The 16427-nt window shown below is 44.6% G+C and overlaps 1 protein-coding gene across 1 annotated transcript; it reads left to right on the plus strand.

The window, feature by feature from the left end:
- Positions 1 to 9294: 9294 nt before the first annotated feature.
- LOC112900764 (protein ALP1-like) lies at positions 9295 to 10634 on the plus strand. Its single transcript, XM_025969568.1, has 2 exons — positions 9295 to 9530; positions 9596 to 10634. Exons 1-2 carry the CDS (start codon positions 9295 to 9297, stop codon positions 10632 to 10634), a joined length of 1275 nt encoding a protein of 424 aa, XP_025825353.1.
- Positions 10635 to 16427: the final 5793 nt, after the last annotated feature.

A 16427-nucleotide genomic window follows, 5' to 3' on the forward strand; every position in this document is an offset into this window, starting at 1 on the left:
AATCTACGGACTACCCTTTAGTTCGTTGGTGTAACCAACTGGGAGTAAAAAGTTTGGACTTTTAGTCCTGGTTTGTAGCACCAACCGGGACTAAAGAGAGGCTTTTAGTCCCGGTTGGAAGCTTTAACCGGGACTAAAGTTCCCTCTCACCGCTTAGCCTTTATTGGTGCTGGACCTAACAACGACTGAGATAAATGATAAAGATGGATGGCCCGTTCTGTACCAGTGGAACAAGCAAACCAGGTCACAAAAATTTACAGGACTTTGTCACTCGAGAAAATTACGAAGTACGAACAGAAGCAAGTGATGCCATGCACTTCGGCAAGAAGTTAGCAAACATTGCGACGAACAGTTTATACCAAAATTCCCACTCAGCACTCAGCAGTTTGAATCTTCAGATTGGGGCACAAACAAATCGTACAGACTACCAAATCAATCAACAAGAGTCTACTGTATTAGCTTTCGTCAGAACATGGGAACTGATCCAAAAACGAATGGACCTTTCTGCCGTCGATCTCCTCCGCTACCGCCTTTCCGCCGACGAGAACCTGACGAAGGGATTTGTGCTGAGGTAAGGAAGCTGCTCGACCCGGTTTCGTCTTCCCTGCGGCCTGTCGCCCTTCATCTCCCGTAAAGCGTCGCCGAAGTGCCGCTGCACTACGTCTTCTCCTCTCGCCGCCGCCGTCGAGACCTGCTCAGATGCTTCCTCCGTCTCCTTGTAATTAGAACTCACCAAGAGGCATCGCGATCCGAGCTCCTTAGCTCGAGATCGACTCGATTCCGGCGAGGCTCTGCCGTCAAACTCGCCTGCGCCGCCGTTTTGTGCTGTCGCCGAGACCATAGAAGAGCGGCGCATGTCCACCATCCGATGCACAAGAGACCGATCAACCTTGAGTCAGACACCGGGTCGACCATGCGTAGTCAGCATGCTGACTTAGCAGGCGGCGATCTACTGATCTAGCCATTTGCTTCCGTAGCGGCGCTTCATGGAATGCACGCCATTTCGTCGAACAATCCATGGGCATGCACCCCAGCACATTCCCTCAGCCTACTCTAGGGCTCACTGACCTGACGCTGGCGATTGACCTCGCGGCGGCGGGTCCTCCGAGGCCGCCATGGAGTGGACGAGGCAAGGACGGCGGGCCGCGGGCGAAGGCGGAGTGATGAGAATGGGACAGGTTGCTCTGTTCTTCTTTTGTACAGTAATTTGTATCAGGTCCAAACACACGTCGCCTTTTGTGGGCATGCCTGCCACACGCAAGGACTTAACTCCTAAGCTGAACTAGAGGAAAAAATGGAACAGGTTGGTTTGCAAAAAACCTTTGGGAGATCGACTCATCATACGTTTCTGAAGAAATTAGAATCGGCAAGACAGCAGTGCGATTTGAACTAACAACTGGCAGTCTGAACGGCTCTGAACACTGAAAACTAAAATACTGAATGCAATGCACAAGTCGCCGCTAGCATGCAACAAGCATTGCATCTTAGCATCAGAAGAGATTGTCTTGACCAAACCTTTTGGAGGTGTAGAAATTGAACAGAGTACCAGAGCAACTAACCAAGGATCTATTAGCTTTTGGTGAGAACATTATAGCTGATCCAATAACGATCGGATCATCATTTCTTGGCCAAATTCAGATTAGCTCTGGAAAAATAACTGGAACCCAGCTAAGCTCGATCTGTTACAAGAAAGAAAAAGACAGAAACAACGGAAGAATCCCTCATGAACTGATTCCGACTATCATACATCGTGCACCGTCCATGACTAGTTCCTAGAATGCAGAAATAAGAAAGCCAAAGAATCCTTCAAGAACCTCTCCAAGAACTTGAACAGTATGATTTGAGCAGCTGCTGCGGTACCATCATTTTTTTTTTGAAGCGGCCGACAGCAACCACTGCCCGCCATGTATTGATAGAGTAGGAGAAAAAACTGTACAAACAAGTTAAAGCAAGCAACCCTTTGGTGTACTATCATTGAACTGGAGCGCAAGAAAAACGACATTAAATGCTATCAAAACAAGCAGGTCACATTTTCAGAATGATTAATCATATGTTCAAACACCAAATCTATGGGTTTTTTGGCACTTCAGAAAATAATTACTAGAGGAAGCAACTGATTCCAAGCACCAAATCTTTGTGTTCTCTGAAGAATACAAAGATCCTATGAAGTATGAACTCCGAATTGCTTTGACACCTTGGCAAAGAAATTGAGCGGAACCTCCAACTCTACCAATTTACTTTACAACAAAACGAAGATTCAGTTAGACAAAATGTAATGGGAGAGTTGGGGTGTTACAAGATCTTTGCAAGTGAATGCGTCTGAGATGAACAGCAAAATTGAAACTATGAAAGTTCATCAACTGATATCAGTGGCAAATTGTGCTGATTGTACATTTTTGAAAAAAAAATTGTGGTGATTGTACACAATAACTAGAACGGTGTTATTCTATACCCTTTTCAGATTAAAAGAATTTGATGTCAGCTGGGAATTAGAAAAAACATTACGGGACAGACTTGGCATAAGATTTTAAGAATGGCTAGTCACATTGTCATTGTCAGCACCCAAATCTACAAGGTTTTGGCACACAAGAAAAGAATAACCAAAATGCTGAAAAGGCATTGCTGCGACTGATGTCAGTCACTATCGTGAGAAATTAGTAAGCATTGCTGAGAACAGATTATACCAAAATTTGTAAAAACAAAAAACAGTTTACACCAAAGTGTTGCAATTCTCATCCTAAGATGCTCACTCAGCAGCATAAATTTTCATATTGGGGCACAAAGAAATGGTGCAGACTACCAAATACATCGATAAAAATGCATTATATTTTATCATAACCCTGAAACTGACCCGAACGTTGAGATCATAGTTTCTCGGATAGATTCAGATGTTTAGTTCATCAGAGGTGAACATAGCTCTGAACAAAAAACATAACCAACTAATCTCGATCAGTTTGAAGAATTCAAAAGACAGATACAATGAAAGAATTCAAGAACTGATGCATACCATTAGACAACATGCACATCCTCGATCACTTCTAAGAACACAGAAACAGATATGATGTACACATCATACTTTCATATTTCGTACACTGGTGAATAGACAGTAAAACAGCAATGCAGTGTGCAATGCGAAAGAACACTGACAGAATCAGCCACTCAAAATTCTGAATCGTAAAAGCGTATGAGGATGATGAGGAGCAGAGTACAACGGCACATGCCGCCCAACGGATGCTGTACTTGTCACTAGTTAGTGGTTGCATTGAAATTTGGAACCAATGCTACATGGCTAATTGAGCAGTCTGAAGAATTCTGAATGCTTTGTCATCGAAGCTAGGAGGGGACCTCAGTCAGTACTGGCCCCAAGTTTAGAGTGAAGGTAAGGAAGCCAAAGTGAATCAACAAATAACATCAGGGGCTACTGGTACAGTGTCACTTATAATTACCATAGTTAAAAGGAGAGTGCACTGAAACAATTACCATAGTTGACACACACCATGGAATGCTGGGACCTAACATCATCGCCATTGTATTCAAAACAGCAGAGAAATTATGAAACTGAACATTGAGAAGGCACAAGCCCCTACTGCTGACTGCAAGAGCAATCATATCGTGCCAAAAAAAAATGTCATCAAAATAAGCAAAGCAGGTCACAAGGTCCATTAATCATGTGTTCGACAACCAATTCTTCAGGTTTTGGGCATTCAAGAAAAGAATCACCAGAGGATGTCCAAACTCAAAAGCACTGTTGCAAGAAAAATCAACATTGCATTCTATTCTGACCAAACCCTACATTTCTCATTATAAGATGCCTTCTAAGCAGTATCAATGTTGCATTATATTGGGGTAAAAAGAACTGATGCAGGTTATTAAAAGCATCTAGCAAAGAATCTATTAACTTCTGTCAGGAGAGGACATAACAAATCATCGTTTCTTGACCACATGCAGATGTTTACTTCATCACAGGTGACTGTAGCTCTGAATAAAAGAATAGAAAGCAGCTAAACTCTATCGTTTCTTGGCCAAAATGCTTCAGATCTCAACTAAGCTCGATCAGTTTCAAGAAAGCAAAAGACCGAAACAACGTGGAATCTTTCAAGCCACTAATCCAGACCATCAGACAAGACGGAGTACCAGCGATGAGTTCAACAATGCAGAAAAGGTAATGAGAAAGAATCCGTCAGAAACCTCTCCAAGCACTGATATTGATCCAGACCGCCCGACGAGATGATCCAACACCGTTTCATCCAAGCTCGATCAAGTACGTCAAATGGAACGGCTGCGGCGGTGGCTCCCTCGGCGCCTCCGTGCATCCGTGGACTGCCAGTTGATCCATGCCGTGCAGAACGGACACGCCTGCCGTTTGGAATAGCAGGCCACGCAGAGGCAGATATGGTCGCACGGGGCAACCTGCACCATCGCCGGACCGATCAGGCAATCACAGCACCGCCCGCGGGAGGGCAGTGCATCTGGCTTGCGCTTCCCCTCCAGTAAATCCTCAATGACGCGTCGCGCCTCCTGAAGATCATCCATAAGACGAACTTTCTCAATGTTCAATCTGGCTACGTGTGCCCACGCGCCCGCGGTCTGCTGCTGCAGCAATCCAACCGAACCTGTCGCGTAATCAGTGATGGGGCCTGCCGCCTCAGCTCCCGAAACACTCCCGCACCCTGGGTCCTGGAAGCTGCTGTATGTCCAATCGACGGTGTCGAAGCTCCAAAGGAAGGGGGCCGGCGTCTGCGCGCCCATGGCCGCCACGGGCGTGATGCTGGATGGCCCCGCTGATGATGTCGACGAAGCGTCCACGGCGGGCCCGGCGAAGGCGGTGGAGTGCGAAGGGAAGTAGCTCGCAGATGATGTGCCCGCGTTCAGCGCGCCATTCGCTGCGGCGGGCGTGCTACACCAAGCAGAGCGGCTGGAGCGTAGCGGAGTCCACGCGGTCCCCGACGAGGAAGAGGAGCAGGCAGCCGGAATGGTCGAGGACGTGGGATCCGGAGCGGACTCGAAGCCCTCGTATCCCGCCGCCGCCGTCATGGACGAGCCCTGTCCGCGGTTGAGTGAGACCTCTGCGCGCTGCGGAGCGAGAGGAGCTCTGCGCGAGGAAAGTAGCGCCGCTGGGATCGGGGACGCGGCCCTTGGTGCCCCATGCTGTCGTGACGTACGTGGGCTTGCTCGCAGCGCCTCGGGAGGACGAGGCGGCCGACGCGACTCCGAGCGCGGTGCCCCTGCCACGAGAGAGGGTGGTGGGGAGGGCCGGGAAGTCGGCGTCTGAGAGGAACGTGCTCGAGGAGGAAGCCGCTGGCGCTGTGCCCAACGCCCAGGTGGTGGCGGGAGGCGAGGTGCCCCTCCCCCTGGCGGGGGTGGTGGGGAGGGGCGGGAAGTAGGCGTCGGAGAGGACGGGAGCGGCTGCCGAGCCCGAGCTGGCGTAGGAGACCGTAGAGGAGGAAGCCGCTGGCGCGGCGCCCAGCGCCGAGGAGGTGGCGGGCGGCGCGACGCCGAGCGCGGTGCCCCTGTCCTGGGCGTCGGAGAGGACGGGCGTGGTCTCCGAGGCAGTCGAGGAGGCGGCGGATGACGACGATGAAGCCATGGTTGTGTTTGTTTTCGCGTGTTGCTGGGAGGGGAGAGGGTTCGTATTGCTGGGAGGGAGGCCGGAGTCCGGGAGCAGGACAGCTTTAAAGGGAGGGCGTGATGATATGGCACCGTGGAAGGGCAAGGCGGTTGCTCCTTCACACGGCGGAGGCCCTCCCCCTCTTTGGATTGTGTGTGTTTGGAGGATGGCTGGGCGTTGCTCAAAATTGAATTTACAACGAAATGAACTGATTGCGTCTGAGACTAACAGTATAAGGGAAAGTTTCTCAACTGAGGGAAAATTAATTTGTGAAGAAACAAGTAGGAAAAGCATATAGAGCTGCTAAAGAAACTCAAGCCTGACAGAACTGAATTGTTCAGTAGCAAGTTCTGCTGTTACACGAGGAATTGGAGAAAAAACATAGCGCCAACTGGGAAAAATTGAAAACAATTCTGAACGCAGGCCGATGAGCGCACCAAGTCGCCAAACAGTACGAGCAACTCTTAAAACGGAACACTGTCGTCACTATTCACCAGATAGAAGCATCAAACATTATGTTAACATCAGCCGGGAATAACTTCGTAAAGTCTTTTGGAACTCTACCTATCACAAGGTAAGCAGCCATAATTAGTGAATCAGTCTGACAATCAAGTACCTATGAACTCTATCAGACACACACACACACACTACACACTGCACAACCGAAGCAATGACTGAAGCAATAAACCATCACCATTGTTACCTATACTGCAGTCACTGTAAAAATGGAGCGGCACTGAAAATTGAATTTCCAAGCGAACAGATTGTGTTTGATACCCGCAGTACACACGAAGGTTCATTAATTGAGCTTTTCAGTCTGCTACTAGCACTGCACATGGAACTAGAAGAACATAATGGCAACAGCTTAGAGGGAATTAGAAAGATTATGCAGGGGCAGACATTGCATATACGGACGCAGGATATTACAATGTGATTCAGAGTTCAGCGTACAACACAAACTAGAGCTCAGATCCACCTGAAATTCGCTCTCAAGCTGATGGGGAAACATCTTCAGCTATCATACATACCGAACAAAGAAACAGTTGATACCACAGTAGCATCATTGAACCGGAATGCAAGAAAAACAATGTGAAGCAACCAGAAATGCTATCAGAACAAGAACCAGCAAAGCAGGTCACAAGAATATACAATGCTATCAGAAAGATGCTATCTGATCAGAGGTTGAACAATAGGAAACTAAGCTAAGCTCAATCAGCTCCAAGAAAGCAAAAGACAGGAACAACGAAGGAATTCTAAGAACTTATCCAGACTATCAGCAAGGGACACTACTCTCGATCAGTTCCAATGCAAGAATGTGTAGAGACAAAAACGACAAAAGAACCCTGCGACCTCTCCAGGAACTGATCCAGATCGCCCAACAAGACACGCCAACAACCCAACACCGTTCCATCAAGCCCGATCCTGCATGCCTACGGCGACGACCGTGGTCGACTGGTCGTCACTCCTCCGACATTGGCGACGACAGCGGCGGCTCCTCCCCTGACGCCATCGTCAAAAGCGGCAGCGGTGGCTCCTGCGACCCCCGAAGACGAAGCTGATGGTGACGGCGCCTCGCACTAGAGGATCCTCCAAATCCTACGGCGCTGATGTCGCGGCGCCTTCCACGGCAACCCGGGGAGAGCGAGCTTGCGGCAGACAGGGCAGGCCTGGTTCGACCGGAGCCAGTCGTCGATGACGTGGCATCCAAGCTTTATTGGTCCGGTGGATATTCGTTGACGAAGGGATTTTTGGCTTCCGAGTTTGTTACTCGGCAGTTACAGGGTGGGCCCTGCTTCTCGGTTCCCGATGCCGGAACCGCAGCGGAAATTTCACCGGACATGTCACGTGGTAGGCTATAGGCTGGCACGGCACATCAGATCAAAATGAAGCACGCCTTCTGTGCCTTTTGTGTATCGCGGCAGCTACAGCAGGCAATGCACAGCTATGCCTCTTCACATGAACATACTCCAAGAGACCAAAACTCAATTGGAGAAACCAAAATGTTTGGCGTGCGAAATCTATAGGAGTTCGGCGCATCATACATTCTGAGGAAAAAAAAACTAGTGACGGCAATGCAATGTGCACTCGCAGACCGACGAACACGCTAAGCCGCCGAACAGCATGAAAAGATCTGAAAACTGAACACTGTAGCACTGAACGTAGTCACCAAAAACCCAAACCAAGCCATCACAATTAACAATAGCGGGGAATAACTTCGTGAAGTCTTTGAGAGCTCTACGCTTCACAAAGTAAGCAGTGATAATAATTTATTAATGAGCAAATCAGACTCGGTTTGAAAATTCTGAATCGCTTTTGCACTATTATTTTCAATCTACCCTTCGAGAGATTGACCCGGCAGATTCTCGATGAACACGTCGTATGCCACCAAAAGAATAACACCAGTTAAATTCTAAAATAAATCCAGAAAAATGTGAGCATCCGTGCCGAGTCAAGCACTCGAACTTGGATGGGCGAGTTTACCACAGGTAACCTTACCAGCTAAGCTACCCTCAGTTCAACTCGCTTTGATATCTTGACACCAAAATAGGGAGCTTTCGTTTCTGACAATCAAAACCTATTAATTCTATCGGAGACTAGCTCACACTACTCAATAGAAGGAAGGATTGACTGAATCAATAAAACATCATCACTGATACTTATACTGCAATCACTGTAAAAGAGGAGTGACACCGAAATTTGAATTTCAGATGAAAACAGACTGATTGTGTCTGACACCAGCAGTATAAACGAAAGTCATTAACTGAATGAAAAATTATGGTGAAGCATGGAGAGCTGTTAGCCAGACGAAGGTTCTAGTGCCCCAGGCCCTTACGATGCTCCCGTGCACGGGGGAATTTGCATCCGTTGGATGCATCTTGGACGGTTCAGATGGAGCTACTGTTGGATTGTGCTCAATTCGAAAAGATAGGGGCTAAAATGCAAAATGTGCATCAGGTCAAAGTACTGCAAATAATATAGTAGATTTAGTGATCATCTCTTACTACGATTCTTGCACCAAACCAGAACATCTTATTGGGCCACATCATCTACTTTTCCCTCAAGCGTTGGATGAGAAAGTTAACGGCGTCAAACGTTTCAACGTGGCTGTAGAGTTGCGCGGTTCCAAAGGCTTGGTAAAGTCTCGGGGGAAGTCCAAGCCTCAAGATATAGCTTTATTACCCCGTTCCTCCCTCTCTTCCCTTAGACTGACTTCAACGGCCTCATGCAAATGCATTTGCAAAAGGCACTGTGCGTACCGTGTACAGTGAATGCATGCGGCATGTAAAAATGAGGAGCTCCAATGGGGGACATGCATCGGGCTCCGTCAGCTGACTCCCGCGTAAACAAAAAATTACCCTGGTCGATTGGCGGGAAGTGAGCCAAGTAAATATATAGAATGGCGGGAAACTTGGCCCGGTGCTCGGGCACTGTCCAGTATCCACTACTCCACGCTTCGACCCGTGTGTACGAGTTGCAGCATCCCCGTCCCCTCTCCGGTCAGATGCGACAATGAAAGCGGGCTCCGGCGAACTTCTCGTGGTCCCAACAAGTCATTAGCTCCGGCGACGATACAACGTAGCGTGCAGGTTAGTCCCATGGACTCCCACCATCAGGTTATCCCGGCAATAGATTATTACTTTAAGCATAGGATCAAACAAATGTTTAATACTCATGTTATCTCAGTGATGGCCTCGAGGTACATTCGTCTGTCGTGTTATGGAAGTAATGTTGATCCGAGGGATGATGACGATGAGATCTCTGCGGCCGTTGCTCTATCGCTGGTTCCACGAAAGCGCAAGTGGGGAGGCTCTGTTCCGGGCCACAGGGTATATAAACGTGATAGAGCTGGGGCAGACAAAAGATTAATGGCTGATTACTTCGTTCCACGCCCTTTGTACAACGAGGATCACTTTAGGAGAAGGTAATTTCTAAATTTTTATTGGGTTTGTCATTAATTGTTTATTCTCACAATATGTCAGAATGTAGGTTTCGGATGAAGCAAGATTTGTTTCTTGAAGTTGTTAATCGTACTGCTGCTGCCAATCCGTACTTTCAAAAGAAACCTGATTGTGTTGGTGTGGAAGGTTTCACTCCTATTCACAAGTGCACGGTGGCCATCAAGATGCTAGCAAATGGAGGTCCAGCTGATTGTTTAGACGATCATTTGAAAATGGGTGAAAGCACTGTCCTAGAAACCGTGAAGAAGTTTGTTGAAACTGTCATTGAAGTGTTTGGAGATGAGTGGCTCCGACCTCCAACGGATGAGGAAGTGCAGCACATTCTTCAGGTGAATGCAGCTCGAGGTTTTCCAGGGATGTTGGGTAGTATAGATTGTATGCATTGGGAGTGGGCTAATTGTCCAACATCTCATCATGGCATGTACAAGGGGCACAAAGGAAAACCAACTGTTATATTAGAAGCTGCGGCAACAGAAGATCTCCGAATCTGGCATGCTTTCTTCGGAATGCCTGGTTCGCATAATGATATCAACGTGCTGCAACGTTCACCTGTGTTTGATGATTTGGCTAACGGAAGAGCTCCTGAAGTGGAGTTCGATGTCAACGGCAACACTTACAGTTTAGGATACTATCTAGCAGATGGAATATATCCAGATTGGGCTACCTTGGTTAAGTCTTTTGGTGCTCCAGTAAACAACAAACACACGACCTTTTCAGAAAGACAGGAATCCTGCAGGAAAGATGTTGAGCGCGCCTTTGGTGTCCTCCAAGCAAGATGGAAGATAATTCGTTATGCTGCAAGGTTGTGGAGTCAACTTGATCTGAATGCTATCATGAAGGCTTGCATAATTTTGCACAACATGATTCTTGCTGATGAAAGAAACTCAAACTTGCCTCACATTGCCAATGAAGACTGGCCTGGACCAAGGGATCCGCCAGTTAACAATGTAGCCGAGATGATGGATGCTTACACATATATTAAAAATAAAGATACTTGTTTCCAGCTTCGAGATGACCTTGTGGAGCACATCTGGCAGATGAAGGGAACGGCCGGATGGGATGACTGATCACATCTGGGAGCTTTAATTGAATGGCACCATCATTGTATTTTGTGACTGGTAGCCTGAATGACATTGCCCATGTATTTTGTGACTGACAGCTTGTATTTTGTAGATTCTAAGACTAGTATTTGGTGAACTGGTAGCAATAGATTTTAAGACCAGTAGCCTGAATGACCATGCTATTGTATTTTGTGATTGCTATTGTAATAGCCTCAATGTCAAAAATATTTCTATTATAGACCATACTTGAACAAACAGATTTTTTCGCAGCAGTTAGAAGAATTCATACAACACAACATAAAAGTTTCAGGGTACATGACATACAAATTAAACTAATGAATTCAAAATTAAGTAGTACATAAGTGCAGAGTAATGGAAAACACAATTGTTCAAGTAGGCAACATGTTGCCGTCAAGCATTATTGCTGCTGGAAGATTTAAATCCGCGACGTTCCATAATTTCTCGCTGCATGCCGATGTAATAATCCTTGAGATGTGGTGCGACTTTTTCCAGATCAACTACCATGATGCCTGCTTCAGCTGTGAGCAGTTGAGCCTCGGTTTGCTTGGCCAACAGCTCGTGTTCCTGCTTCCGAAGCAACAAATTCTCCTCTCTTGCTTGTTTTTTCAACTCTATGGCATCCTTCTGGAGTTTGACCACCTCTCTTTGTAGGTTCAACTTCTCATCTTTCCTGTTTAAAATCTGTTGTAGTTGTTCCTCTTCTTTGAGCTAGTTCTTCTCTCTGCTGTCATGTATGCGCTGCAGGACTTCAAATGCAGTGCTGGAAGATGATTCAGATTCCCTTCTGTTTCTACGTTTGGCAGAATCTCAACCCTCTGGCCTATCATGCACATTGTTTTCAGATGGAAGTTGGCCCTCGCAACCTGGTCCATCGACATTGTCTTCATTGGTTTTCCCTCCACTGTTGTTGAGCTCCAGTAGCTTGTTGTTCCATTTTGCTTGGTCCCTCAAAATTTTCCAACAGTGAAGGAACTGGAATGGTTCCTTTTTTTCGTACATGTTGATTGCATCCTCAATCTAAAGATACGTTGAAGGTTCAAAATTTTAACAGGTCACAAAAATATAAAGAATTTGTTGGAAAATCATTTACATTTAGAAAAGGTTCACATACCCTGTCTGCTTCGTTCTTACCACTCTCATGCCTCCGATCAATAATAGACTTTATGCCACAGAATTTGTTAACACATTTTTGGATCAACAACCATCTGTTCTGTATAGCATTTTGACTTCTTGTGCTACCCTGTGGCTTGTTCGCATTGAAATACTCATGCATCCTTTTGTAGAAACCGCCTTGACTCTATCCAGTACCTACCCATTCAAAAATATTACATGTTAGGTTCAAAATCAATTAGGAAGGTTTATTAAATACACTAATAATTTTACCTATTATGGGATCCATACTGATGTTCAACCAGGCAGAGCATAAGACAACATCCTCTTCCTTGGAAAAATTAGTACCCCTTCGAGGAACTTCCTTTTCCTTGCCCTTTCTTTTGGTTGTTGGACGGCGAACTTCCTCTATGTCCTGATCATTGCCTCCAGCAGTTCCAGAATACGCTTGTGTAGGGCATGGTAATGGTTGCGTTGGCATAACAAAATTGTACTGTGAAGAATTTTGCACCTCCTGACTGCCAGGATACTCATAATTCTGTTGGGATGTAGCAAACTGATGTAGAAATTGATCAGAAACATAAAAGGGCTGTCTCTGAGAGCCTTGTCCGGCGAAATTATTGAGGTATTGACGGTCCATACTGTAAATTACATGTATGCATAAACATCAGTTGGAACACAATTAAAATTTTAAGTACTAAACAAGTATGATTGTAACTCAAGGATGCAAAAGCAGCAAGAGAAGCGCTCTGCCATGCTCGGTATTGCAGCAAAAGCGGCACCATTGACCAATCCCCGAATCAGCAAAAGAAAATAAAAAAAGGCAAATGAGGGAAAAAAAACAAAGCGCATCTAGATCTAAAGCAATGGTGAACTAAAATAAAAAGGAATCTACCGATGGATCTTGCTGTCCCCTAAATCCTATCGAAGCTATACGATTGGGTACACCTAAAATATATCTGCAACCCATGGATCTTATTTTGCTCCACGATTGGGAATAGAAAGCGGTGTACCTTGGCTCTTCAGGATCCGGCAAAGCGGCAGCAGCTGTGCTGCTGGTAGTTGATCTTGTCGCCGGCCGTCGGACAACCGCGTCGTATTGACTACTCTCCCTGGAGCGAACTAGATTCACTCTTTTCGCCAGGCCGGAGTTGTCTTCCGCTTCTTGACGGTTGGTGTGTGCAGAGATGCGTTGAGGAGAGAGAGGATGTATTTTTACATTCCCTCTCTCCACAAGTGCAAAATATGTGTCAGATATGCATGCTTCTTTGGAGATTCGTTTTGCAATGCACAGTGTCCAGCGTCATGCATTTTACGATATTATATTGCTTCATATGTATTTGCATGTTGACCATTGAAGCTAGTCCGACGGCTCGAGCTCGCCCCTCCCCACCTTCGCGTCCGCCTCCACCACGCTCCCCGTACTCACACCGTTCCACCGGTGCCCGCTCACGGCACTGCGCCTGCCCTCCATCCGCGCGCGCGCCAGCGCGGTCTCCGCCAGCTACGCGGCGTCCTTTTACGACGACTCGGCATCCGCGACCGACGACGCCGAGAACGAGGAGGGCTCCGGCCTGGGGCTCGGCAGCGGCGAGCTTGGGACGTCGGCCGTCGAAACGGCACTGGTATTGGAGGAGCGGCAGATGCCGCCCTCTCTGCGGGGCCTGCGCGCGTACGCCACCGTGCTCCTCCCACCGCACGCTCTCTGCTGCTCTGATCCGGCGCTTCGCACGCTGCACCTGCGGATCCACGCGAAGAATAGAGGCAGAGCCACGGTACTGGGCTGCTAGCTGACGAGCTGTAGCTCAACTTCGCTCATGTGTACTGCCCGTTATCACCACCTCCTTCCTCCAATTAGGCTAGCTTCGTCCCTTTTTCTCATTTGGGCAGACCTTGCTTCCTGCTCCACCACATCACTTTGATGCACAACCTTGCACTTCCAAAATGTAGCCTGTATCAAACGAAGCATCAATATGCAATCTAAAACAAATTTGGGGGACACAGTCTGCAATTCTGGTCGGAGATTTGGTACTAAATCATTTTATTGCACTTCTCTTTCTCAAACATCAATGACTTTACTACTGGCTTAATTTTTTGACACTTTCAGAATATTAAGATAATTTGAGGCATGCACAGAGCCTACATACATACATACCCATAATATACTCTTACAAATACAAAACCTTGGGTTAAATAACTGCACTTGTATTCGATCCCACAACTATGCTTATTCATGAGTGCCCCCAATCAGATTACTATATATGGTTCTATGTCGATTTCCATTGCTTCAATTTCAGTACTACTTATTCTAACAAATGTCTTACCATGTATGTTCAGGAACTAGCACATTCCAAATAAGTAAAGAGCAGGAGACAAAAAAAAGGTACGTAATACCAACTAAACAATATTCTTTAGACATTCATATTACCATAACTGATAATAACATTTGTATGTATGTTGCATCATCTCTTTTTTCATGCTACAAAATGTGTATTTTTTCTATTTTTGTCATGAGTTTCTAACTTATCCTACATTTTTTCACCTGTAAATATTAAAAAGATACATAAAAAATCTTTTTATGTGCACATATATATCTATACATATACACACAAAAACTATATATATATATATATATAATATGCACACACATACACACACATATATAGAAATATATAAGTATATATATACATGTATATAAATACATGAATATACATACACATATTTAAGTTTCCATATATTTTCTGAAATATTTATATACTCTCTCTCTATATGTACACACACATAGATATCGCTAAATTCATAGTCCTTATATGATTCATACAAAGAGAAAAGACCAACCTATTAATCCTATAGACATTCAACCACATTCTAAAAAGATTAGGCACGAAAAAATCATCACTGCAAAGAAGAAAAAGGAAATAAAACAATGAGCCAGATGAAAAAAAGATTCAAAGAAAATATGCTTGCAAATTAGTACTAATAAAGGCATGGTATCATATACACCAGAATATATTCAACACTTAAAAGAGTCATATGATAAACGATCATATTTAGGTAAACCAAATTACCAGTGTAGATATTGTGGAGCTATATTCTGGTACAATGAACGTAGCCAAACAGAGAGCCGGCGTAGTAGACAAGTTATGTACACAAACTGTTGTAAAAATAGGAAAATAAAGATACCACCATATAAAGACCCTCCTGAATTTCTGTCACAGTTAATTAACGATAGGAAAAGCGCAGAATCAAAATATTTCTTACAAAGAATAAGGCAATACAATAGCCTTTTTGCATTCACCTCAATGGGAGCAAATATAATAAAAGACATTAACAAAGGAGAAGGACCATATATATTCTGTATCAATGGCCAGATACATCACCGTATAGGATCATTACTTCCAGAACAAGGTCAACCACCACAATATGCTGAACTATATATTTTTGATACAAAAAATAAAATTGAAAATAGAATAAAAGCGTTACACAAAGAAGACCCTCAAGAAACAGGCATGGACCCAAATATAGTATATGAGCTTAAAAACATGCTTGACAAATATAACCTATTGGTAAAAATATTTCGCCATGCCCGTGACTTACTAGAAGAACATAATGGAATAGATATAAGCATATGTATATTAGATGCTGAAAAGAAAGATCCAATACAATATGAGATGCCACACACCAAAGATTTAGCAATGCTAATAGTTGGTGATCTAAATCTAGAAAAGTACAAGAGAGATATTATCGTTAGTACTAAAAATAAAGGCCTTCAACGTATAACTATTTTCCATCCAGCATATATGGCTCTACACACTACTTTTCCCCTACGGTGAAAGAGGATTCCAACTTGGGATACCATATCATGATAATAAAATTAACAAAAATAAAAATAAAAAATAAATACTATTATAGTGCATGATTGCAGTAAGTTAGAAATAGAATCAAATAAACTTTACCAGCAACTAAATAATGACCAAAGAACTGCATTTCATTCGATAAAAATTCTGTTCTTAATAAGGAACCAAATATTTTTTTTGTCATCAGACATGGTGGAACTAGGAAAACATTCCTATGGAACACTATAATCGCATATTTAAGAGCAAAAAGAAAGATTGTACTTACAGTTGCTTCATCGGAAGTTGCATCTTTGCTACTTCCAAATGGACGCACTGCACATTCAAGATTTCGGATTCCTATAGATGTGGATGAACTTTCAATCTGCGACATCAAAAGAGGAACAAAATTAGCGGACCTCATTCTTAACACAGATCTCATCATTTGGGATGAAGCGCTAATGACAAATAAGCAATGCTTCGAGGCTCTTGATAGATCACTTAGAGATATAAATTCTGAAAAGGAACCAAAATTACAGAATGTACAATTTGGAGGAAAGGTTGTAGTACTAGGAGACCTTAAACAAATATTACTGGTAATGAAAATGCTACAAGAGCACAAATAATTAATGCCTCAATATTTCGATCATATCTATGGAAATACACAAAAAAGCTTTACTTACATGAAAACATGCGTCTAAAAAAAATTGAGACAAACCCATCAGAGTACAAAGAATTAAATGAATTCAGTCAATGGATACTAAGTATAGGAATGGAAGCACTGAAAATAACACTACATCTGACACAAATGATCTTTCAGAATGCGTTACAGTTG

The sequence above is a fragment of the Panicum hallii genome, chromosome 7 (assembly GCF_002211085.1).
Source record: "Panicum hallii strain FIL2 chromosome 7, PHallii_v3.1, whole genome shotgun sequence".
NCBI lineage: Eukaryota > Viridiplantae > Streptophyta > Magnoliopsida > Poales > Poaceae > Panicum > Panicum hallii.

Excerpts from the sequence above, each read along its gene's own strand:
- LOC112900764 (XM_025969568.1), top strand. The coding sequence starts at position 9,295 with ATGGCCTCGAGGTACATTCGTCTGTCGTGTTATGGAAGTAATGTTGAT. Across the intron at positions 9,531-9,595 it reads GAGGATCACTTTAGGAGAAG|GTTTCGGATGAAGCAAGATT; the intron begins GTAATTTCTAAA and ends GTCAGAATGTAG.